At 44.3% G+C, this 24,614-nt stretch overlaps 1 protein-coding gene across 2 annotated transcripts in view; it reads right to left on the bottom strand.

Moving 5' to 3' along the window:
• Positions 1-1,952: 1,952 nt before the first annotated feature.
• LOC141271832 (uncharacterized) overlaps positions 1,953-24,614 on the bottom strand; it is a 61,125-nt gene continuing 38,463 nt past the window's right edge. Inside the window, exon 6 of one of the 2 annotated variants that reach the window (XM_073682005.1) lies at positions 1,953-7,187. In XM_073682005.1, coding sequence (XP_073538106.1) covers positions 5,491-7,187 — 1,697 coding nt within the window. In that variant the 3' untranslated portion in view covers positions 1,953-5,490. The remainder of the gene's footprint in view (positions 7,188-24,614) is intronic. The other variant, XM_073682003.1, reaches the window with a different exon arrangement.

The raw sequence follows: 24,614 nt of genomic DNA, 5'->3' as shown, positions 1-24,614 counted from the left end.
CAGAAAAACAACCCCACAACATGATGCTGCCACCCCCGTGTTTCACAGTTGGGATGATGTTCTTAGGCTACCAAGCTTCTCCCTTTTTCCTCCAAAAGTAATGATGGTCATTATGTCCAAGAAATTAAATTTTAGTTTAATCAAACCACAGGACATGTCTTCACAAATTAAGGTCTTTGTTCCGGTGTGCACTTGCAAACATTAATCTGGCTTTTTATGTTTATTTTGGAGTAATAGCTTCTTTCTGGCAGAGTGGCCTTTCAGACCATGTTGATACAGTACTCTTTTCACTGTGGTTATTGACACAATCTTACCAGCTTCCACCATCATCTTCACAAGGTCTTTTGCTTTTGTCCTTGGGTTGATATGCACATGTCGGACCAAAGCATGTTCATCCCTGGGACACAGAACCCGTATCCTTCTTGAGCGGTATGATGGCTGGACATTCCCATCTTGTTTGTAATTAAGTACAATTGTTTGTACAGATGAACGAGGCACCTTCAGGTATCTTGAAATTGTACCCAAGGATGAGCCAGACTTGAGCAAGTCCACAATTCTCTTCCTGATATCTTGGCTGATTTCTTTAGACTTTCCCATGATGCTACACAAAGAAGCAGTGTGTTTCAGGTGTGCATTAAAATGCATCCACAGGTGTGTCTCTAATTAACTCAGATGTTGCCAAAAAACCTATCAGAAGCTTCCAAACACATGACATCTTCATATGGGCAGTCCAGAATTGTTTAAAGACATAGTAATCTTAGTGTATGCAAACTTTTGACATTGCAGTAAGTAATAAAAATGCCTTAACCGGTTCAGGACCGCCCACTGTACATAAACGTCGGCACTGCCTGCGCTCTGTGCAGCACCGACGTTTAAAAACGGTGGATGGTCCAGCAGCCCTCAGGACCCCCAGGGTCCTGCAAGCGCTGAGGTTCCGGTGCAGAGCGATAGCTCTGACAGGGGACATCATCGGGACCTGATTGAATCAGGTCCCAATGATGTTAACCCTTTCCTAACTTCTATATGCCACGATCTATAGTGATCGCGGCATATAGAAGATAGTGAGAGGAGAGGGGGTCGTCAAATTACCTCTCCGACGGCCCCCTGATGCCTTCCAGGACCTGCCGTTGTTATGGCAGCTGGAGGTCACATGACCGCCTCCAGATCTGCCATATATGATGTCCTGCTAGGCTCAGCCTGCAGCTGAACTCTAGCAGGAGACAGACAGTGTAAAACTGTCAGCAAAAATCTCATCCAATGCCTTATCACTTTTACCACACGCAGAACGGCATTAAAAAAAACCTCAAAAAACAATTCCTGAATTGTTGGTTTTTGTTAATTTTACCTCCCAAAAAACGGAATAGAAAGCGATCAAAAAACGTCACATACCCAAAAATGGTACCAATAAAAATGTCAACTCGTCCTGCAAAAAACAAGCCATCACATGACTCTGTCGGCCGAAATAAGGAAAAATTATAGCTCTCAAAATATGGCGATGCAAAAACTAGATTTTGCAAAAAAAAGCTTCTCTTAGTGTGTTACAGCTGTCAATCATAAAAACCCGATATAAATCTGGTATCTCTGTAATTGCACCGACCCGAAGAATAAAGTAATCTCATCACTTATACCGCACGAGGAACGGCGTAAAAAATAAATAAAACCAATTCTTCACCTGCTACTGGTTTGTTTATTATGTCTCCCAAAGATCGCAGTAAGGCTCTGCTCACATTTATCCTGCGCTCTGTGCTGAGCACATACACCAGAGTTTCCGTGTAAATCTCTGAAATACGTGATTCAGACGGAACCCATGACGGAAGATTCCCTGTAATGAGGCAGATATAGGCTACTGTGGACGCCGTCTAGCCTGGGATCCCACGGTGTCAGTTTTTTTAGGCGTGCATAAAAGTGCGGTTGGCCACAGTTTTGTGCACTTCTGAAAAAAATGACACCGCTAAACAGAGGCCAGACGGAGTCCAGAGTAACTCTGCTGCCTCATTACAGTGAATGGATCCCACAGGGTTTTCATCTGAATTACATCACTTGGAAATTTAGATGGAAACCCCGATGTAAGTGCTCAGCCTCTAGCGCCGGATAAATGTTACGTAAAATGTTCCCAATAAAAGCTTCAACTCAGTCCTCAAAAAAAGCTAGTACCCACTCAGGTCCGTCATCTGTTAAAAATATAAGGGACTTCCAAGTTACTGGTAGCAGAAAGGCTCTGGAAAAGCGAAATGGCCCTTGCCCCGCAAAAGAAATTCAGAAAATTTTGTGCTCCCAAATCCAAATGCCTATTCTACAATAATTTGTTCTCCAATTGTCAAATAGCGCTCCGTCCCTCCCAGATCTCGCCGTATGGCTAAGTGGTACGATACAGCCACATATGGGGTATTGCCACTTTTAGAAGAAATTGTGTGACACATTTCGGCACCATTTTTACCCATTGCCCTGTGTGAAAATGTAAAATCTGAGGGTAAAACATTTTTTTGTGGTAAAAATATAATTATGTTTTCTTCACTGCCCAATGGTATAAATTTAAAAATTAAAAAATACTCACTACTTCCCTAGATGAATTCCTTGAGAGGTGTAGTTTACAAAATGGGGTCACTTGTGGGGGTTTCTGCTGTTTTGGCATGTCAGCGACTCTTCAAATGTGACATGGTGTCTGCAACCTATCCCAGCCAACATAGCGCTCCTTTCTCTTCCGAACCCTGCCGTACACCAAAGCAGTGGTTTTCCCCCACATATGGGGTATCGGCGTACTCAGGAGAAATTGCACAACAAATTTCATGATGCAATTTCTCCTGTTATCCTTATGATAATGCAAAATTAGGGAATGAAAAACATTTTTTGTGGGAAAAATGTGAAAATTTTATTTTTACGGCTCAATATTATAAACTTCTGTGAAGCACCTGGGGGTGCAAGGTGCTCACCACACATCTAGATAAGTTCCCTAAGGGGTCTAGTTTCCTAAATGGTGTCACTTGTGGGTGGTTTCCACTGTTTAGGCACATTAGGGGCTCCCCAAATGCAACATGGCATCCGCTAATTATTCAAACAAATTTTACATTCAAAAAGTCAAATGGCGCTCCTTTCCTTCCGAACCTTGCAGTGTACCCAAATAGTGGTTTTCCCCCACATATGGGGTATCGGCATACTCAAGAGAAATTGAACAGCAAATTTCATGGTGCAATTTCTCCTGTTACCCTTATGATCATGCAAAATTAGGGAATGAAAAACATTTTTTGTGGGAAAAATGTGAAAATTTTATATTTTTGGCTCAATATTATAAACTTCTGTGAAGCACCTGGGGGTGCAAGGTGCTCACCACACATCTATATAAGTTCCCTAAGGGGTCTAGTTTACAAAATGGTGTCACTTGTGGGGGGGGTTTCCACTGTTTAGGCACATCAGGGGCTCCCCAAATGCAACATGGCGTCCGCTAATTATTCAAACAAATTTTACATTCAAAAAGTCAAATGGCCCTCCTTCCCTTCCACACCCTGCCGTGCGCCCAAACAGTGGTTTGTCCCCACATATGGGGTATCGGCATACTCAGGAGAAATTGCACAACAAATTTCATGGTGCAATTTATCCTATTACCCTTATGATAATGCAAAATTAGGGATGAAAAAGGTTTTGTGGGAAAAATGTGAAAATTTTATTTTTACAGCTCAATATTATAAACTTCTGTGAAGCACCTTGGGGTTCAAGAAGCTCACCACACATCTAGATAAGTTCCCTAAGGGGTCTAGTTTCCAAACTGGTGTCACTTGTGGGGGGTTTCCACTGTTTAGGCACATCAGGAGCTCTCCAAACGCAACATGGAGTCTGCTAACTATTCAAACAAATTTTACATTCAAAAAGTCTAATGGCGCTCCTTCCCTTCTGAACCCTGCAGTGCGCACAAACAGTGGTTTTCCCTCACATATGGGGTATCAGCGCGCTCATGAGAAATTGCACTACAAATTGTGTATTCCATTTTTTCCTGTTACCCTTGTGAAGATAAAAAAAATGGATCTAAAGTAACATTTTTGTGAAAAAAAGTTAAATGTTCATTGTTTTCTTCCACATTCCAAAAATTCCCGTGAAACACCTGAAGGGTTAATAAACTTCTTGAATGTGGTTTTGAGCACCTTGAGGGGTGCAGTTTTTAGAATGGTGTCACTTTTGGGTATTTTCTGTCATAAAGGCCCCTCAAAGTCACTTCAAGTAAGATGTGGTCCCTAAAAAAATGTTTTTGTAAATTTTGGTGGAAAAATGAGAAATCACTGGTCAACTTTTAACCCTTATAGCTTCCTGAGTCCTGACAAAAAAAAATTTTGGTTCCAAAATTGTGCTGATGTAAAGTAGACATGTGGGAAATTTTATTTATTAACTATTCTGTGTGACATATCTCTCTGATTTAAGGGCATGAAAATTCAAAGTTTGAAAATTGCAAAATTTTCAAAATTTTCACCAAATTTCCGATTTTTTCACAAATAAACTCAAATGATATCGAAGAAATTTTACCACTATCATGAAGTACAATATGTCATGAAAAAACAATCTCAGAATCAGGGGAATCGGTTGAAGTGTTCCAGAGTAATTACTTCATAAAGTGACAGTGGTCAGAATTGAAAAAATTGGCCCGGTCACGAAGGCAAAAACAGGCGCGAAGTGGTTAAAACATTATCTCTCTCTCATTATTCTGGCATTTGGAAAATATTAAAATTATGGTAATCCAAATTGACCTAAATCGGGAAAGGTTTATTCTGATTTCTTGTCAGATATTGAGAAAAACATGCATATGTGACTTTTATATAGTGCATGTAAACATCTGGTTTCAACTGTATATATGAATAATTAATTACATACACAGAGCTCTACTACATATAGACATTTGTATACATACACAGCTTTACTTTCCTACAAGCGCACATTTGCATGCACAAACACTTTGTATATATTAGTCCATTATGCAGTTCCTTCCAAGTCACGTGAAAGGTTCTGGAGCTAGTCAAGTGGAAGGTTGTTCAGCTGATCACACAAGATGAGCAGCCTCTGTGGAGGTCTCGGTATCTTCCTCTCCTGCTCTGCTCTGATCACATAGATCAGTGTGGGGCAAGAGGAGAAAGCAGTTCTCTCAGTGATCGGGAAGGACACTGTCTTAGCATTCTGCTCCATCATAGGAAGCTGCCTCCACGCTATAAGAGGCAATCACTTATTAGAAAGAATGTTTCGTGTTAAAAGTGCATCTAATAGTCCAAAAAATACAGTAAATTGCAAAATAATTTCCCTTTCTCGTTTAATTATACAACTGTTATATGTTTTTTGTACAATTTGTCAATAAAATATATAGTTTCTCCCCATGTGCATTATTATTGATGTTTAACAAACTATGTTTTCTAGTAATTCATTTTTCACATTCCAGATATGATAATGGCTTCTCCCCATGTGGGATTTTAGATGTTTAATAAAATAGAATCATTGTTCAAAACATTTCCCACATTCTTAATATGAAAATTGCTTCTCCTTTGTGTGAATTCTCATGTGTCTATAAAGGTTTGATTTATCTGCCCAACATTTCCCACATTCTGAACATGAATATGGCTTCTCCCCTCTGTGAGTTCTCTGATGTATAACAAGGTGTGATTTCCATACAAAACATATTCCACATTCTGAACATGAAAAAGGCTTCTCCCTTGAGTGACATCTGTTGTGTTTACTAAGTTGTGATATATGTCCAAAAGATTTTCCACATTGTGAACATGAAAAAGGCTTCTCCCCTGTGTGAGTTCTCTCATGTGAAACAAGTTGTGATCTCGTCCCAAAACACATTCCACATTCTGAACATGAAAAAGGCTTCTCCCCTGTGTGACATCTCTTGTGTTTAATAAGTTGTGAACTATCTCCATAAGATTTTTCACATTCTGAACATGAAAAAGGCTTCTCCCCTGTGTGAGTTCTCTCATGTGAAACAAGTTGTGATCTCGTCCCAAAACATTTTCCACATTCTGAACATGAAAAAGGCTTCTCCCCTGTGTGAGTTCTCTCATGTGAAACAAGTTGTGATCTCGTCCCAAAACACATTCCACATTCTGAACATGAAAAAGGCTTCTCCCCTGTGTGACATCTCTTGTGTTTAATAAGTTGTGAACTATCTCCATAAGATTTTTCACATTCTGAACATGAAAAAGGCTTCTCCCCTGTGTGAGTTCTCTCATGTGAAACAAGTTGTGATCTCGTCCCAAAACATTTTCCACATTCCGAACATGAAAAAGGTTTTTCCCCTGTGTGAGTTCTCTGATGTATAACAAGTTGTGATCTCTCCCCAAAACATTTTCCACATTCTGAACATGAAAAAGGCTTCTCCCCTGTATGAGTTCTCTGGTGAATAACAAGAATCCATTTCTGTTGAAAACATTTTCCACATTCTGAACATGAAAAAGGCTTCACCCCTGTGTGAGTTCTCTGGTGAGTAGCAAGATTACATTTCTGTTTAAAACATTTCCCACATTCTGAACATGCATATGGACTCTGTCCTGTGTGAGTTCTCTGGTGATTAACAAGAACTGATTTCCTTTTAAAACATTTCCCACATTCTGCACATGAATATGGCTTCTCCTCTGAGTGACTTTTCTGGTGACTAATAAGATACTGTTTCAAGCTAAAACATTTCCCACATTCTGAACATGAATATGGCTTCTCCCGTGTGTGAGTTTGCTGGTGAGTAGCAAGATAAGTTTTCCATTTATAACATTTCCCACATGCTGAACATGAATATGGCTTATCCTCCATATGAATTCTCTCATGTCTAACAAGATCTGATTTCTGTTTAAAATATCTTCCACATTTGGAACAAGAAAATCTCTTCTCTGTGTGAATTTGTTGATGTTTAACAAAAAATGTTTCGATGGGACAACTATTTCCATATTGTGAATGTGTAATTGGCTTCTTTGCTTTAAGATCAGTTGGTTTTTTAATGCCTCTTTTCTGACTTTTATTTTTCTTAGCAGTCTTAGTAGTCTTTAATGAATCAGAAGAAAGGACCTGTTTCAAAGGATTAGATGATACATCTTTGCTGTGAAGGGATGATGGTATATCTGGAGTAATGACATTCACTTCAATTGTATCCCGTGTGATTCCAAGGTCATCTGATTTAACAATTGAAGATGTCAGTTGTCCCTCTGATCTCCTGGTACAGTCATCTGCCAAGAATAAAACCAATTATTATTTTTGAATAAAGTATCCTTGAAATTTTTATTTTTGAACAATTCTACTTAAAATGTTTACAGAAATGAGAAGGTATGTGGCAAAATTGAATTATTCACTAAGACATTGGCAGCATGAACCAGTGGAACATTATGTTCAACTGTTTGTTTATTCTGCCTCCCAAATATTGGAATAAAAGGCCACCAAAAAATGATACCAATAAAAACTTCTACTCATCACGTAAAAAACAAGCCCCACTCAGGTGTCAAAATAGTCACTACTCCTATAGATTAATTCACTGATGGATATAATTTACAAAATGGAGTCACTTTCTAGTTTTCTGCCATTCTGCAACATTGGAGCTTCCGCACAATGGTGTATCACATCTCCTCTGGGAGATGGAATACCGCCATCATTAATTCTGTGGCAGCATTGGTGAAGAAAGAGACATTGGAACCAGAAGCTTTGGGTGGGTAAGATTAGGGTGGCAGGGACCAGTAGTACTGTACAGTCTGGCAGTATGGGTGTGTGCGCTGTCCAGCTGGAGTAATCAGCTTCCTGCTTCAGCCAATTGGAAAGCTCCACACCCTACTAAAGCTCGAATCATATTGCCGGAAGATGCCAGATACAGCCTTGTTCTCCTCTCTTTCAGTCTTGTGTGCTCAGCTCCCGGCTTCTTTATTTTTTCCTGTTGTAAATCCCGGTTCGTTTACTGACTACTCTTGTGTCTTCTGATCCTGTATTTTTTCTGCCCTCCTGATTCTATTTAAAGAAGTTGTCCACTACTATTTAAAATGCCCCCAATGTATTGAAACTGTGCAGATAAGTTTTTTGGAAATACCTTTTGTTGCCTTTATTGCCTGTGAGTGGCGCTATCACTGGCCGCTCACAGGCATCACAAGACCCCCGGCTGCAGCCGGCTCTGGCATATGCATATGTCACGTCAAGTCGGGCATGACCTAGTGACGCGCTCCCTGGTGATTGATGGGCTGTGGGCGGGGTTTCACAGTGCGTCACAGCCCAGCATCCACCGCACGCGTTCCCTCTCTCTCACATTCATTGGGAAAGCACATGGTGGATACTGGGCTGTGACACGGGGGGAAACCCCGCCCACAGCCCATCAATCACCGGGGAGCGTGTCACTGAGTCATGCCCAACTGCAGCCGGAACTTGACGTGACATCAGCTGATGCCAGAGGCGGCTGCAGCCGGGGGTCACGTGATGCCTGTGAGGACTATGGGGAGCGCATTTTACTATATGGAGGACTATGGGGAGTGCATTATACTGTATGGAGGACTATGGGGGTGCATTATGTTATAAGGATGACTATGGGGTGCAATATATTATATGGAAAACTGTGGAGTGCATCATACTATATGGAGAGCTGTGTGGGGGTCACAGTTGGGGGATCATACTGTGTTGGGGTCACTATACTTTGCAGGGGGAGTTGAGGTGGGGTATTGTTGGGTCATTATACTGTGCATGTGGAGGGTACTGTGTAAGAATTCACTGTGGTGGTATCATACTGTGTTTGTGGAGCACTTTTGTTGGCATCATATTTGTTGGGAGCAATGAAAGGGGAATGTAGGTCATCAGTAGGAGGAAAATTACTTTGTAAAGGCTGCAAAGTTGTTAGATATGCTCATGTGACCGCACCGAATATACTTTTTTTTTGGGTTACGGGAGGGGGCAATTAGAACTTCTGCTATGGGTCCCTATGATTTCTTTGTACGCCCCTGAGTATGTGTCTTGGATGCTCTTGGCAATGTAAACTAGTGACCAATATTTTCTGTCAGATGAGTTTCCTAAACAAATATGATACATTTAAAGAAAACTTTTTAAAACAGTGCAAAGCTGAGGTGTCTTAAATTTAGTTCTCAGGCATTTGGCAGAGACATTGGAGACCTTTTTTTAACCCCTTCAGTCCCCAGCCTCTTTCACCCTGCTCACCACGCCAATTTTTTCAATTCTGACCAGTGTCATTTTATGAGGTTATAACTTGGGAACGCTTCAACATATCCCAGTAATTCTGAGAGTGTTTTTTCATGACACATTCTACTTTATGTTAGTGGTAAATTTTGGTGGATATGATTTACATTTATTTATAAAAATATCGAAAATTTGACAAAAAATGTGAGAATGTTGCAATTTTCAAACTTTGAATTTTTATGCCCTTAAACCAGAGCTATATCATATAAAATAGCTAATAAATAACATTTACCACATGTCTACTTCACATTGTCATCTTTTATGAAACATGATTTTTTTCTGTTAGGAAGTTAGAAGGGTGAAGAGTTAATCAGCAATTTCTAAACTTTCCAACAACATTTGCAAAACCAATTTTTTTAGGTACCCCATCACATTTGAAGTGACTTTGAGGGGCCTATGTGACAGAAAATACCCAAATGTGATACCATTCAAAAAACTGTATACCTGAAAGTACTGAAAACCACATTCAAGAAGTATATTAACCCTTTAGGGACTTCACCGGAACTTAAGTAATGTGTAAGGAAAAAATAAAAATTGTACTTTTTCCCACAAAAAATATTGCTTTTGTCCCAAAATCTAGCATTTTCACAAAAGTAACAATAGAAAATGGACAATAAATTTTGTTGTGCAAAGTCTCCTGAGTACGCCGATACCCCATATGTGGTGAAAAACTACTGTTTTGGCACTAGCCAGGGCTTTGAAGGAAATGAGACAATTGACTTTTGGAGCACAAAATTGGCTGGAATAGATAGCGGAAGCAATGTCGCATTTGCAGAGCTTCTGATGTTCCTAAACAGTGGAAACCCCCAACAAGTGACACCATTTTGGAAAATACACCCCTCAAGGAATTTATCTAGAGCTGTGGTGAGCACTTTGAACCCACAGATGCTTCCTGGAATTTTATAATGTTGGACATAAAAAATACACTTTTCCCACAAAAATGTTCCTTTAGCCCCACATTTTTCCTTTTCACAAGGGTAACAGTAAAAAAATCACACAACATATTTTGTGGTCCATTTTCTCCTGAGTACACGGATACCCAATATGTGGTGGAAAACTACTGTTTGGGCACAGGGCAAGGCTTGGAAGTGAAGGAGCGCCAATTGAATTCTGAAGCGCAATTTTGGCTGGAATAAATTACGGATGCCATGTCACCTTTGAAGAGCCACTGACATGCCAAAACAGCAGAAAACCCCACAAGTGACCCCATTTTGGAACCTACCCTTCTTGAGGAATTCATCTATGAGTGCAGTGAGAATTTTTAACCCTCAGGCGAGTCACAAAACTGCATAACATTGGGCTGAGTCAATGGACAATTACAATTTTTTCCACTAAAATGTTGTTTGGTCTCCAAGTTTTCAATTTTCAAAAGGGATAATAGAAGACAATGAACTGTACAATTTCTTACATAATTACTCCTGAGTACTCCAATAACTCATATGTGGTGGAAAACTACTTTTGAGGCACAGTGGAAAGCTCAGAATTTAAGGAGAGCCATATTGGAGTTCAGAATGTGCTGGAATAATTTGCGGGTGCCATGCCACAATGGCAGAGCCTCTGAGGTGCCAGAACAGCAGAACCTACCATAAGTGACCTAATTTTACAAACTACAGCTCTCAGTTAATTCATCTAAGGGTGCAGTGATCATATTGACACCATGGGTGTGTCACATAATTTTATACCATTGAGCAGTGAAGAAAAAAATAATTACATTTTTACCACAAAAATTATACTTTAACCCCAAGTTATACATTTTCACAGGGGAAATGGGTAAAATCACACAATTTCTGCTGAGTGTCGCAATATCTCATATGTGGCTGTACAGTACTGCTTAGCCACACGGCGAGACTCGGGGGGACGGATCACTATTTGACTCTCGGAAAACAAATTATTGTAGAATAGTTTGCTAGCTCGATATACAGGGCCCCTAAGTGACAGAAGATCAGAATATCCCCTCAAGTGACCCCATTTTGGAAATTATACCCCTATGGGAATTTATCTACAGATGTAGTAACGATTTTGACGGAATGGGTGATTTTCAGAAACAAGCAGCAGTAGATGTAGATTGTAGTGCACATACATTGTGCCCAGCTTGTGCTTCTGAGACAAGGACACGCGGGTTTTCATCGATACAGAAATACAAACATGTGGATGCTAAATGTGGTTTAGGTACACTGGGGCTCAGAAGTGAGAAGGCGCATTTGGATTTGGGGGCGCAGAATTAGCTGGATTTCTTTTGGGAGCGAGGAGCCATTGTGCTTCTCAAGAGTCTTTGTCCTACCGATAACATGGAAAACCCCTATATTTCTATGGATCTAAGTGGGGATTTGCTTTTTTTGTGGATTGACTTGAAGCTTGTATTGGGAACTTTTTACATAACATTTTGGATCACATTTACTCAGTGCTCTATGCTGAGCACTTACATTGGGGTTTCCATCTAAATCTCCAAATGACGTGATTCTGATGAAACGCATGAGGGATCCATTCATTATAATGGGGCAGCAGAGTTACTCTGGACTCCTTCTGGTCTCTGTTCTACAATGTCCTACAAGAAGTGCCCAAAACTGTGGCCAATCACACATTTATGCAAGATAAAAAAGACACACACCGCTGCATCCTAGGTCAGGCGGTGTTCACAGTGTCTCCATCTGCCTCATTATAGGGAATCTTCTGCCGTGGGTTCCGTCTGAATCATGTATTTCAGAGATTAACACGGAAATCCTGGTGTGAGTGCTCAGAGTAGAGAAGAGGATAAATGTGAGCCGAGCCTTACTGCGATCTTTCGGAGGTAGAATGAACAAATCAACAGCAGGGGAAGAATTGGTTTTATTATTATTTTTTTACGCCATTCCTCATGTGGTATAAGTGATTAGATATCTTTATTATTCAGCTCAGTGCGATTACTGTGATACCAGATTTATATAGTTTTTTTTATGTTCGGCTGCTGTCACACACTAAAAGAAGCTTTTTTCGCTGTATCTGAGTTAACTGAGTTATGACTGCAGACTGACCTTCCATACAGATCAGGCAACGCTGGAGCCGATGACCTGGACCGTTGATACGAACACATGTATCTTTTACTTTTATCAAACACTCGAGCTGAAATGGTATGCAAAAGCGGACTCCCAGTGGGCAAGTCCGTCTTCAGTTCGTTCAAATCTCCAACCATGTATTTTTTACCGCCAGCTGTGACTTAATAGAACAATATAAATCACTTTTCTTTTTTTTATTTATTTATTATAATTATTATTAATATTTTTTTTATTATCAATAAAATTAAGGGAGGGAGGGAGAGTACCGGAGAAGAGGGGAAGGAAACAGGGAGATTGGGTTTTATTACAGTCATTGGCATTTAACACTACAAAAAAAGGAGGGGTGGGGGGGAGCAGAAGAAGTGAAGGAAGCATAAGTACATATAGAGCAGCTGCCTATGCAAATCAGGAAATAGCTTCTGCCCTATAAAAAAACCCACCCCTGTGGATAAACTGAAAGATACGGCCGAGATGAACCCCTCAGGTTGCTGACCTGCGGAATATAGTGCAAAGGATGAGAATAAAGGGGGGGAGGAGATCCCACACTAAAATCACTGACAAATATCCCCAGTCCAGGACCCCTTCCCTAAGCTGTCTGTGGTCCATTAAACGATGTGAGGGTAAGTCTGGTGCAATAAATTAGACAATGCCTCAGACAGAAGGACTGCAGACAGACGTCAGATCTGGCCATGAAAATTCCATACCGACAGACAGAGTGAGGGGAACCTCGTCCTATCACCTCCTCCTAAGAACACCACAGATCTCCAGTCCTGCCTCTCCCCGGCCGACCCGATGCTGTGTCTGCACTCTGCTCACAAACTCCTGTCTGGTCAGAACAGAAGCGGCCCCACGCACTGGATGACGTCACCTGAGCAGACACACTGCACACAGTGAGGAGCCTGGGAAGCTGCTCCTGGGACTTGTACATATTTACATGTTCAGAGTCGGCACTTGCTTTATAGCAGAGCGGCCAAAAACAGCTGCTAGAGGACCGGCCCAGGGGGCATTTGCCCCTCTGCCCACCCCACCCGGTCCAGCCCTCCCCTGACGTAAATTGTATGGAAGCTTCTGGAACTGTTTGCAGAACTCCAGTAAAAGGTACAAACTGGTTATTACCTGGTTTGAAGCTGATTATTCTCTGCAGCGCCATTCCTGCTCTAACTCCCCTGGGAGCCAGTCCTGGTTGGGAAGGGTTGATCTGGCACTGCCCATCACCACCTAACTCCCAGGGGCCTTAATCAGTGCCCAACCATACCAGGCCGAACATCCCAACTGGCGTCACAAATACTTTTTATTATTTTATTAATAACCCCACAATTGATAAAGAGTGGCAAGCACCCCCGGTCGGCCAGACCAGCACTCGGACAGCAATGCACCACTGCCGTAACCACAGCAGCATGGCCGGGGCAGCACAGTGTTGCCCACGGACACTGTGGACCCAGGCACTCAGCCCATCTAGTTGGGTGCTTTGATGACTAAGCATGCTAGTGGTGCATGGTAGTGTCCTGGTTCCTGCTGATCTTGGTACAGTACAGGTTGCATATGACCATTCTTTTATCGTCCACATTTTCTTTAAAAAAAACACCAGACTGGGGAACATCTAACCCTAGACTTGGGAACTTGCCGCATGTGGGTGCTCTGGGGGACATTTGCCTGCCTTCTCCCTGTGGCCACCCACTGCCTCTTCCTGCCTGTTGCAGTGCTGCGGATCCCTCCTCCGCACTACTGTCCTCGCTCTGCATGGCACCTTCCCAGGTTGAGTCAGTGACTTCATCGTCCAGCACCTCGTTTCCACTTCCACACTCTGGTCCTCCTGACTTATTGACTTAACATCATTTATTGGCAACTGTGTCTCATCATCATCTACCTTTTGAGACACTAATTGCGGTTCCTTACTGTAGTCTTCTTTTGACCATAGCTGCTCAAATATTTGGGCATCACTATACCCCATCTACTCTTGTCCCTCTTGAAACTTGCAGGGTGAGATGTCAGAATCAATAGATGGAAATGTAAACCGCTCCTGGGAGTGTCCGAGTGGGATCACTTGTCTCCTGGGACTCACTCGCTATGGTAGGAGGAAGGAGGATCAGTTTGAGCATTATGTGGTCCAGACTCTTGGCTAGTGAAACTGGACCATGTGGAAGACAAGGTGGTGCTGGGAAACAGGCTGGAAGCATTATCTGCCATCCAACCAACCACCTGTTCGCACTGTTTTGGTTTCAAGAGTGGTATCTGGCGCACCCCCTGCAAAGTGGGACAGGAATCTACGTCTCGTGCATGAACGTATTTGTTGTGCTTGCACAGCAGGCACAGTTTCACCTGTCCCATAGTTTTGGCCTCTGCATGCACCATCAGCAGAAGGTCTTTTTCCCCGTCCCTTACCACATGACTTGCACATTTTAAATTTGGTCACATACCTCACTATACTTGATCAGCTTCATAATCTTGCCGCTACCTTCACTCTGTGGGTGCCCGCCAAAAGCAGGGTGCAACTGGTTGTGGTAGTTGGCCCTGGATGCTCCAAAGTCGCAGATGTTCTAATCCACTGCGGGCAAGTGAGAGGGTGGTGCAAACTTTCCATTATTAATAGGGAAAAGAAACTATTTAGCCCTGACAAGGGTTGTTGTTTTAACAGTGCAGCAGCAGTATACAAGTATTTAACCCTGCTTAGATGCCTCTAATCCAAAACTATCCCTCCACTCAATGCAGATAGCTGTGGTTTTACTACTGAAATGGAAATATTTAGCCCTGACAAGAACTGTTATTTTAATGCTGCAGGAGCAGTATATGAGTACTGCAATAGCAATCTTATTAAACCTTGACTATATCCCTGCTCTAAACCACGCTCTCCCTCCTATAACAACTCTCCCTGAACACAATGTGGTGAGCATCGCGTCATGGGATCTTATATAAGACTCCATGATGCAATGCGGCCAGCCAATCACAGTAATGCCAGTATCCAACATGACTACAGCATTACTGTGTATGGTGGGTGTCATAGAAAATATTAAAAATCTTTCTCTCCCTCTGAAATCTCTCTCAGTCATCCTCCGCTATCTCATTCACAGTGAGAAGAGCTCATACTCTAACTATTTGCTTTTATGCAAATCACACAAAAGAAGCCACAAACTCAATTATCCAGGCTAATTACCATACAAATGGCTCTCCTGCCAGAGGAAACCTGTGCTGAATAGACACCTGAGTAAAGAGGAAACAGCTTGTTAAGCCTCAATGGAAATCTCTCACTCTCCATAATAGCCAGGACTTTCCAAGCTGCAATCACTAGACATCAGGCAGACTTTTAGGCACCGATATGAAACATGGAATATCGGAGTTACTATAATTCTGATGGGACACATATTTTTAGCGGCCGGGTTAGCTAAGGAACAATATTTTTCCATATCTGTACGCCCCGCCGCTGAGCTGTAACGCAAGAGGGCAAACATAACCAACAGCAGTTATGTCATGTGTGGTTATGTTTAAAATCGCAATAAAAAATATGGCATCGCTTGCTAACTTCTGCGATCAACCAGCGACAAGTTATCGCAAAAATCTGAGATTTAATAAAACAATGAAGCCCACATGAAGTCATCACACGGGAGTGTTTGGCAGGGACCCCCTTCAGCATAGAATATCAAGCTGCATATTGATCTATACTCATGCCGGGAGATACATATTTTTGTAAGCAGGGGTCCCGTTCCATAACGGCCAGAATTGGAGTACTTCCCTCCAGCGAAACTGAATTGTCTCTGCGATTGGTCTAGTAAGTTCTTGCATTAATCCCTTTTTATTTTGTGTAACTGTATTTGCTGTATTGTTTTGTCCCCTTTTGTAAAATCATTTGTATATTTTTCATAAACACTGCCTCCCTTTGGATTAAATATAAAATTTAATAGCGCTGTTTCTTCTGTTCTGTAATCATTCCTAGTTTTCAAAAAACAAAACCGATTGATGGTGGCTGGCAGTGATCGTATATATAAATATATATATATGTATATATATATACATACATACATATATACATTAGTTACTGAGCCCGTTCTACGCCCGGGTGGCGAGCATTTTTAATGGTATATGTGGTATTTGTGCTGCCCACATCCTGGTATTTGTGCTACCCACATCCTGTTCCCCCATCCTGTTATGTGCTGCCTTCATCCCTATCCTGATATGCATGGCACGCCTCATCCCTATCCTGGTATGCATGGTACCCCTCACTCCCAATCCTGGTATGCATGGCACCCCTCACCACCAATCCTGGTATGCACGGAACCCCTCATTCTTATCCTGGTATGCATGGCACGCCTCATCCTTATCCTGGTATGCATGGCACCCCTCACCTCCAATCCTGGTATGCATGGCACCCCTCACCCCCAATCCTGGCATGCATGGCACCCCTCATCCCAATCCTGGCATACATGGCACCCCTCATGCCAATCTTGGCATGCATGGCACCCCTCATCCTGGTATGCATGGCTCTCTCATCCCTATCCTGGTATGCATATCACCCCATCCCTCATCCTGGTATGCATGGTACCACTCATCCCTATCTTGGTATACATGGTACCCCTCATCCCTATCCTGGTATGTATGGCACCCCTCATCCCTATCCTGGTATGTATGGTACCCCTCTTCCTGGTATGCATGGCACCCCATCGCTCATCCTGGTATGCATGGTACCACTCATCCCTACCCTGGTATACATGGTACCCCTCATCCCTATCCAGGTATGCATGGCCCCCCAGATCCCTATCCTAGTATGCATGGTACCCCTCATCCCTATCCTGGTATGCATGGCACCCCTCATCCCTATCCTGGTATGCATGACACCCCTCATCCCTATCTTGGTATGCATGGCACCCCTCATCCGTATCCTGGTATGCATGGCACCCCTCATCCCCAATCCTGGTATGCATGGCACTCCTCATCCCAATCCTGGCATGCATGGCGCCGCTCATCCTGGTATGCATGGCTCCCTCATACCCAATCCTGGTAGGCATGGGACCCCATCCCTCATCCCTATGAAGGTATGTATGGTACCCCTCATCCTGGTATGCATGGTACTCCTCTCTATCATGGTATGCATGGCACCCCATCCCTCATCCTGGTATGCATGATACCCCTCATCCCTATCCTGGTATGCATGGCCCCTCATCCGAATCCTGGTATGCATACCCCCCCAGATCCCTATCCAGGTATGCATGGAACCCCTCATCCCCCAATCCTGGTATGCATGGCACCCCTCATCCCCCAACCCTGGTATGCATCGCACCCCTCATCCTCAATCCAGGTATGCATGGCACCCCCCATCCCCAATCCTGGTATGCATGGCACCCCCCATCTCCAATCCTGGTATGCATGGCACCCCTCATTTCAAATCTGGTAAACATGGCACCCCTCATCCTAATCCTGGTATGCATGGCACCCCATCTCTCATCCTGATATGCATGGCACCCCTCATCCCAAATTTGATATACATGGCACCCCTCATCCCAATCCTGGTATGCATGGCACCCCCATCCCCCAATCCTGGTATGTATGTTACCCAATCCCTCATCCTGGTATGCATGGCACCCGTCATCCCCCAATCCTAGTATGCATGGTACCCCTCATCCCCCAATCCTGGTATGCATGGTACCCCTCATCCCCCAATCCTGGTATACATGGCACCCCTCATTCCCCAATCCTGGTATGCATGGCACCCCTCACCCCCCCAATCCTCGTATGCATGGTGCCACTCACCCCTCAATCCTGGTATGTATGGTACCCCTCATCCCCCAATCCTGGTATGTATGGCTCCCTCATCCCCCAATCCTGGTATGTGTGGCTCTCTCATTCCCCAATCCTGGTATGTGAGGCCCCCTCACCTCCCAATCCTGGTATGCATGGTCCCCTCACCCCCCAATCCTGGTATGTGTTGCCCCCTCATCCCCCAATCCTGGTATGTGTGGCCCCCTCATCCCCTGATCCTGGTATGTGGGGCCCCTCTCATCCCCCAATCCTGGTATGTGTGGCCCCCTCATCCCCCAATCCTGGTATGTGTGGCTCCCTCATCCCCCAATCCTGGTATGTGTGGCCCCCTCATCCCCCAATCCTGGTATGTGTGGCTCCCTCATCCCCCAATCCTGGTATGTGTGGCCCCCTCATCCCCCAATCCTGGTATGTGTGGCCCCCTCATCCCCCAATTCTGGTATGTGTGGCCCCCTCATCCCCCAATCCTGGTGTGTGTGGCCCCCTCATCCCCCAATCCTGGTATGTGTGGCCCCCTCATCCCCCAATCCTGGAATGCGTGGCCACCTCATCCCCCAATCCTGGTATGCATGGTACCCCTCATCCTTTTCACACTGCACACATACAAAAAAAATAAACACTTATACTCACTTTCTTCCCTGAGCTCCAGCGCTGCAGTGTCCTGTTCTGCCGGAGGCCGGGAGAGGAGTGTGGCGCCGGAGTATGTGCTGTCCGGCACCATTTTGAAGAAGTCACGCTGCAAATGTGTCTTTAGTAAAATGGCGCCAGATAGCGCTATGCGCATGCGCCGATTCCGACGCCTTCACTCCGCCCCCGGCATATATGCAGTACAAACCTAAAGTTTGGATACACCTTCTCATTTAAAGATTTTTCTGTAATTTCATGACTATGAAAATTGGACATTCACACTGAAGGCATCAAAACTATGAACTATGAACTATGCAAAGCAGTCATCAAAGCAAAAGGTGGCTACTTTGAAGAACCTAGAATATAAGACATATTTTCAGTTGTTTCACACTTTTTTGTTAAGTATATAATTCCACATGTGTTAATTCATAGTTTTGATGCCTTCAGTGTGAATGTACAATTTTCATAGTCATGAAAATACAGAAAAATCTTTAAATGAGAAGGTGTGTCCAAACTTTTGGTCTGTACTGTACATCTGTAGCTTTGTCGCCATAAAAGGTGGCGGGGCCCAAACACATTTCTTGCACAGGGGCCCCAAGCAGTCGGTGTCCACCCCTGGGTGAAGGGGCACCCCTCATCCCCCAATCCTGGTATGCCTGGCACCCCTCACCCCCCAATCCTTGTATGTGTGGTTCCCTCACCCCCAATCCTGGTATGCATGGCACCCCTCACCCCCCAATCCTGGTATGTGAGGCCCTCTCATTCCCCAATCCTGGTATGCATGGTCCCCTCATCCCCCAATCCTGATATGTATAGTCCCCTCATCCCCCAATCCTGGTATGCATGGTCCCCTCATCCCCCAATCCTGGTATGCATGGTACCCCTCATCCCCCAATCCTGGTATGTGTGGCCCCCTTATCCCCCAATCCTGGTATGCATGGACCACTCATCCCCCAATCCTGGTATGCATAGTCCCCTCACCCCCAATCCTGGTATGTGTTGCCCCCTCATCCCCTGAGCCAGATTCCGACGCCTTCACTCCGCCCCTGGTATATATATATATATTCCTTTTACACGTGTCATCTTGCCCTGTCAAGGAATTACAGCATCATAACATTACAGCGATTTATCAGTGCATTTTCTATCCCAACTTAACTCCGCCAACTATTATCAACTTGTAACCCCGAGGTCTATCTGACTGGAAACATCTGAGAGAACAGAACGAAAAGGATTTTCCTGTTATCTAAAAAGACTCAAGATAAATCAAATCATGCTATAAGGATCAAGAACTGATCCAGAGCACCATCTTGAGCTAATACTGGTGAAGGGAGACCTGGCATATCTATCCATTTTTTACAAATTTTATAGAATTTGCGCCGTGCATTTCTTTTAAGGTACACTCCTCTCTCTAGGCGTATTTTATTATTCATTTTGTTCATAAACTCTCCAATAGTCAGGGGAGCAGCATACAGCCAGTTGTAGGCTAGTAATTTCTTGGCCTCATATGGTATACGTGAAATGCCTAAGCTCACTGACTAATCCGGATCAATTCCCCCTTCCTGAAAACCCAAGACGCATGGCAGCGGATTCGGCTGCATGTGGATGTTATAAACCTGCCCCACAAGATTCAAAATGTCTCTACAGAATTTTTCAATGATCCCATACTCCCACATAATGTGCATAAGATGCGCGTCTCCCTCCCTACATCTAGGGCACATCTCCAACCTAATCTTCACATTTTAATAAGTTCCTTCAACAGAGAATTAATTTTATTGAAAAATTGCCTATGTATCCAGACTGGAGCATTATTTAGAAGGTATAGAAGTTGCGGCATCAGCACCATTTTAATCAGGTTAGCTCGGCCAATGATAGACAGTGGAAGGCGGCACCAGGTGTTAACCTTAGTTCTAAATTGGACTAGTAAGGGGTCCAAGCTAAGAGATTGATATTCCAATAGTCTCACGAGTATTTGAATTTGTCTACCACAGGAATTTGCAATTGTAAAGTCATGAACTCCAGTGGAAGGGGATATACAGGCATCAAAGCAGACTTTTGACCAATTAATCAAAAGCCCAGACCACTTCCCATATTTCTCAATTCTGTTCATGGCCGGAATTATAGAAACCTGGAGCTTCTCTAAATATAAAAGTAGGTCATCTGTGTAGATGGATACTCTCTGCTCCATGGAACCACATTTAAAACCACAAATATCCCCAGAAGACCTAAGCAATGCCACTAATGGCTCTATGGCCATTGAAAACAGTAATGGGGGGAGAGTGCATCCCTGCCGGATGCCCCTTCCCAGATTGAAGGGTTCAGAAATACATTAATTAACGCAAATTTTTGCTTTTGGGAGAGCTTACAGTAGTTGAACCCAACTAATAAATCTAGCTCCAAATCCTATTCTAGTCACAATCACCCACAGAAAGTTCAATTCGACACTGTTAAAGGCCTTAGTGGCGTCTAGTGACAGAATTGCTCTCCCTCCTGGATCTCCTAAGGTAAGCTGAAGACCCAAAAACAAACGTCTGATATTTATGGAAATAGATTTATGCGGGATAAATCCTGTTTGATCTTCATGCACTACTGATGTTATCACCCGAGAAAGCCTATTTGCCAGCACTTTTGCAAATAACTTGACATCAACTGGGAAGAGAGAAATAAGGCGATAAGTTTCAGGGAGAAAAGAGAGTCCTTTCCAGGTTTTAGAATCAGTACAATTATGGCGTCTCTCATGGACATAGGTAGTAATCCTCGTTAGCGATGAGCGAGCGTACTCGCAAGTACTCGGTACTCGCCCGAGCATCTCTGTACTCGAGATGCTCGGAGCTCGCCGAGTACTTGCGAGATGCTCGGGCGGATGCTAGGGTCTCCTCCCTGCATGTTTGGTTCTCTTTAGAGCGCCAATCAACATACAGGGATTGCCTGCCACTCATTGTAATGCTGCAGCCATGGAGGTTGTGGCATTACAGCGATTGGCTGGCGGCACAGCGTCATCAGGTCTATATCAGACCTGGAACCGCCATGCTCGTCACAGTCACTCCGGAATCAGGCAGTGTAGGGAGAGGTGCTGCTGAGCTAGGGAGAAATTTGCTTGTGTATTAGGTAGTGTAGGGAGAAAACAAGTACATTACACATATCCATCTCAACAAACAGTCCTTCTGAGGACTAATCCATCTGCAGAGATATCAGGCAGGCAGTGTATATAGGCAGGCAGTGTATGTGGCAGACTGCAGTGCATATAGCACAAGAGGCTCCATTCCAGTTCTGCCTTCTGCTGCTGTTAGATATTTCTAGAAACAGGCCCAGGTCTCAGGGGCCAGGAATAATTTTTTTGGATCTTAATCTTCATTATTTGCTTAAAAAGCAATCCAGAGAACACAGTTTTTCTGCGCCATTTGCTAGTTGGCACTGCAGAATACAGCCAGGTCCTTTCCATATTACAGCGCTAAAAATCCAGCTATGTAAAACAGTGTTTTCTCCGTCACACGGATCACATATACGTTTTCAGAAAATACTGCCATTTTTGGCCTCTATTCAAATTTTTTTTCAGTGTGTCAGGGAAGCAATTCACACCAGATTGCTTTTCAAAATAGTTACCTACAGGCCAGGTATTTAAAACTGTGGTTTCTCCATCACACGGATCACATATATGTTTTCAGAAAATACTGCCATTTTTGGCCTCTATTCAAATTTTTTTTCACTGTGTCAGCGAAGTTTTTGACACCAGTTTGCTGTTCAAAATAGTTACCTACAGGCCAGGTATTTAAAACTGTGGTTTGTCCGTCACACGGATCACATATAAGTTAGCTCCAAATTCAGTCATTTGTAGTGAGCGTGGAAGATATTGTCCTCCATTTAAAATGGGCAAGGCACGTGGCAAGGGACAGGGAACTGGACATGATGGTGATGGTGCATGCAGAGGCCGAGGCCAAGGCCGTGGGCAAGCTAAGATTGTGCCACAACAAACACCCACATCTTCTCGCTTGACCTTCCAGTCCCAATTCCTAGGGGACCGCAGCACACCACTATTGAACCCAGAGCAGTGTCAAAAGGTTGTTGGTTGGATTGCGGATAATGCTTCCAGTCACTTAGCCACCACCACCACCACCCTGTATTCCACATGGTCAAGTCTCAGTAGCCGTGAGTCTGGACCGCATATTCCTCACCCTGATCCTCCTTCCTCCCACCATGCCCAGTGCCCAAAGAGAAATGATCCCACACTTGGACACTCTGAAGAGCTGTTCACGTTTCCATTTATAGATACTCTTGAAGCGAGGCAAGAGGAGATCGCATGTAGCGATGCCCAAATATTTGAGCAGCCACGGTCACACGAAGGCGACGGTGGGAAAGTGTAACAAGAGGTGGACGATGATGAGACACAATTGCCAGAAAGTCAGGAGGAGGACCAGGGTGCGGAAGTGGAAGACGAGGTGGTGGATGATATAGTAACTGACCCAACCTGGCAGGAGGACATGCAGAGCGAGGAGAGCAGCACACAGGGGCAGGGAGGTAGAGCACCCCAACAGGTAGGAAGAAACAGTGTGGTGGCCGCAGACAGAAGGCAGGCAACCGTTCCCCGTAACACCAACACGAAGGAAGTTGCCAGTACAACTGTTAGGTCTTCCTGAGTCTGGTTGCTTTTTAAAGACTCTGCCGATAACCCCAAAAAGGCCATTTGCACCACCTGCCAGGCCAGCATTAGCAGGGGTGGCAAAACTAGCAGCCTGACCACCACCAGCATAATCAGGCACATGCCAGCAAAGCACCCGACTTTGTGGGCCGAACCCCAGGGTCCAGGACCAGTGTCTGCGGGTGGCACCATTGCTTCGTCCGCTGTTGTGCATGCAAGCCAATCCCCTGTCCATGGTGCATGCGAAGATGCCTCCTGCCCTGCACCTGTCGTTGCACACTCTCAAGTAGCAGCATCAGGAAGCACGTCCACCTCCTTGTCCCAGCGCAGCGTTCAGTTGTCCATACCCCAGTCCTTGGAACGCAAGCGCAAATACGCAGCCAACGCCCCACAGGCCACACTACTAAATTCTCACATTTCACGACTGCTTGCGCTCAAAATGTTGCCTTTTAGGCTCGTGGAGACGGAAGCATTCCGCAACCTGATGGAAGCGGCCATCCCTCGGTACTCGGTCCCCAGCCGCCAATATTTCTCCCGGTGTGCCGTCCCCGCATTACACAAGCACGTGTCCCAAAACATTAGCCGTGCCCTCAACAACGCAGTTACTGGGAAAGTCCACCTAACCACGGACACGTAGACAAGTGCTTGTGGGCAGGGATGGTACATCTCGCTGACGGCACACTGGGTTAACATAGTGGAAGCCGGGACCCAGTCGGACCTTGAGACGGAACACGTCCTCTCGACACCAAGGATTGCGTGCCCTAGGTCAATCAGGGTTACCCCCAGGGTCTACAGCTCCTGCACCTTATCCTCCTCCTCCTCTTTAGCTTCCATCTCCGAAATGACCACATCAGTCACAAGCTGGAAGCACTGCAGCACTGCCTCGGCCAAGCGGCAACAGACTGTGCTGAAGCTAATATGCCTAGGTGACAAACCACACAATGCTGAAGAGTTGTGAACAGCTCTGAAAGAGCAGGCAGATCTGTGGCTCACACCGCTGAACCTACAGCCAGGCATGGTCGTGTGTGACAATGGCTGGAACCTGGTGGAGGAGGAGAGCATGGTCAGTCATCCTCTTGGTGAGGACACGGAAGTCTTGCCTTTTAGTAGTCTGGCATGCATGGCTGAGTTTATGTTACGCTGCCTTTCCCATGACCCTCGCGTTCTCAAAATTTTGGGTGACAGTCATTACTAGTTGGTGGCACTTCTAGACCCACGCTACAAGGAGAACTTTATATCTCTTATTCCTGAGGGGGACAGGTCTACAAAAATGGGGCTGTACCAGAAGGCCCTTGTTGCGGAACTATTAAAAAATTCCCATCTGAAAACGCTGGCGGCACAGGTCACACTTTGTTGGACAACCAAGGAGTACAGGCGAGAAAGACACAACTTCA

Source organism: Phyllobates terribilis, unplaced genomic scaffold (genome assembly GCF_046119375.1).
Source record: "Phyllobates terribilis strain yellow unplaced genomic scaffold, ASM4611937v1 Scaffold_5__5_contigs__length_657084704, whole genome shotgun sequence".
In the NCBI taxonomy this organism is placed as follows: Eukaryota; Metazoa; Chordata; class Amphibia; order Anura; family Dendrobatidae; genus Phyllobates; species Phyllobates terribilis.
The sequence above is the reverse complement of the archived record's forward strand: the minus strand, read 5'-3'. Positions and strand labels throughout refer to the sequence as shown.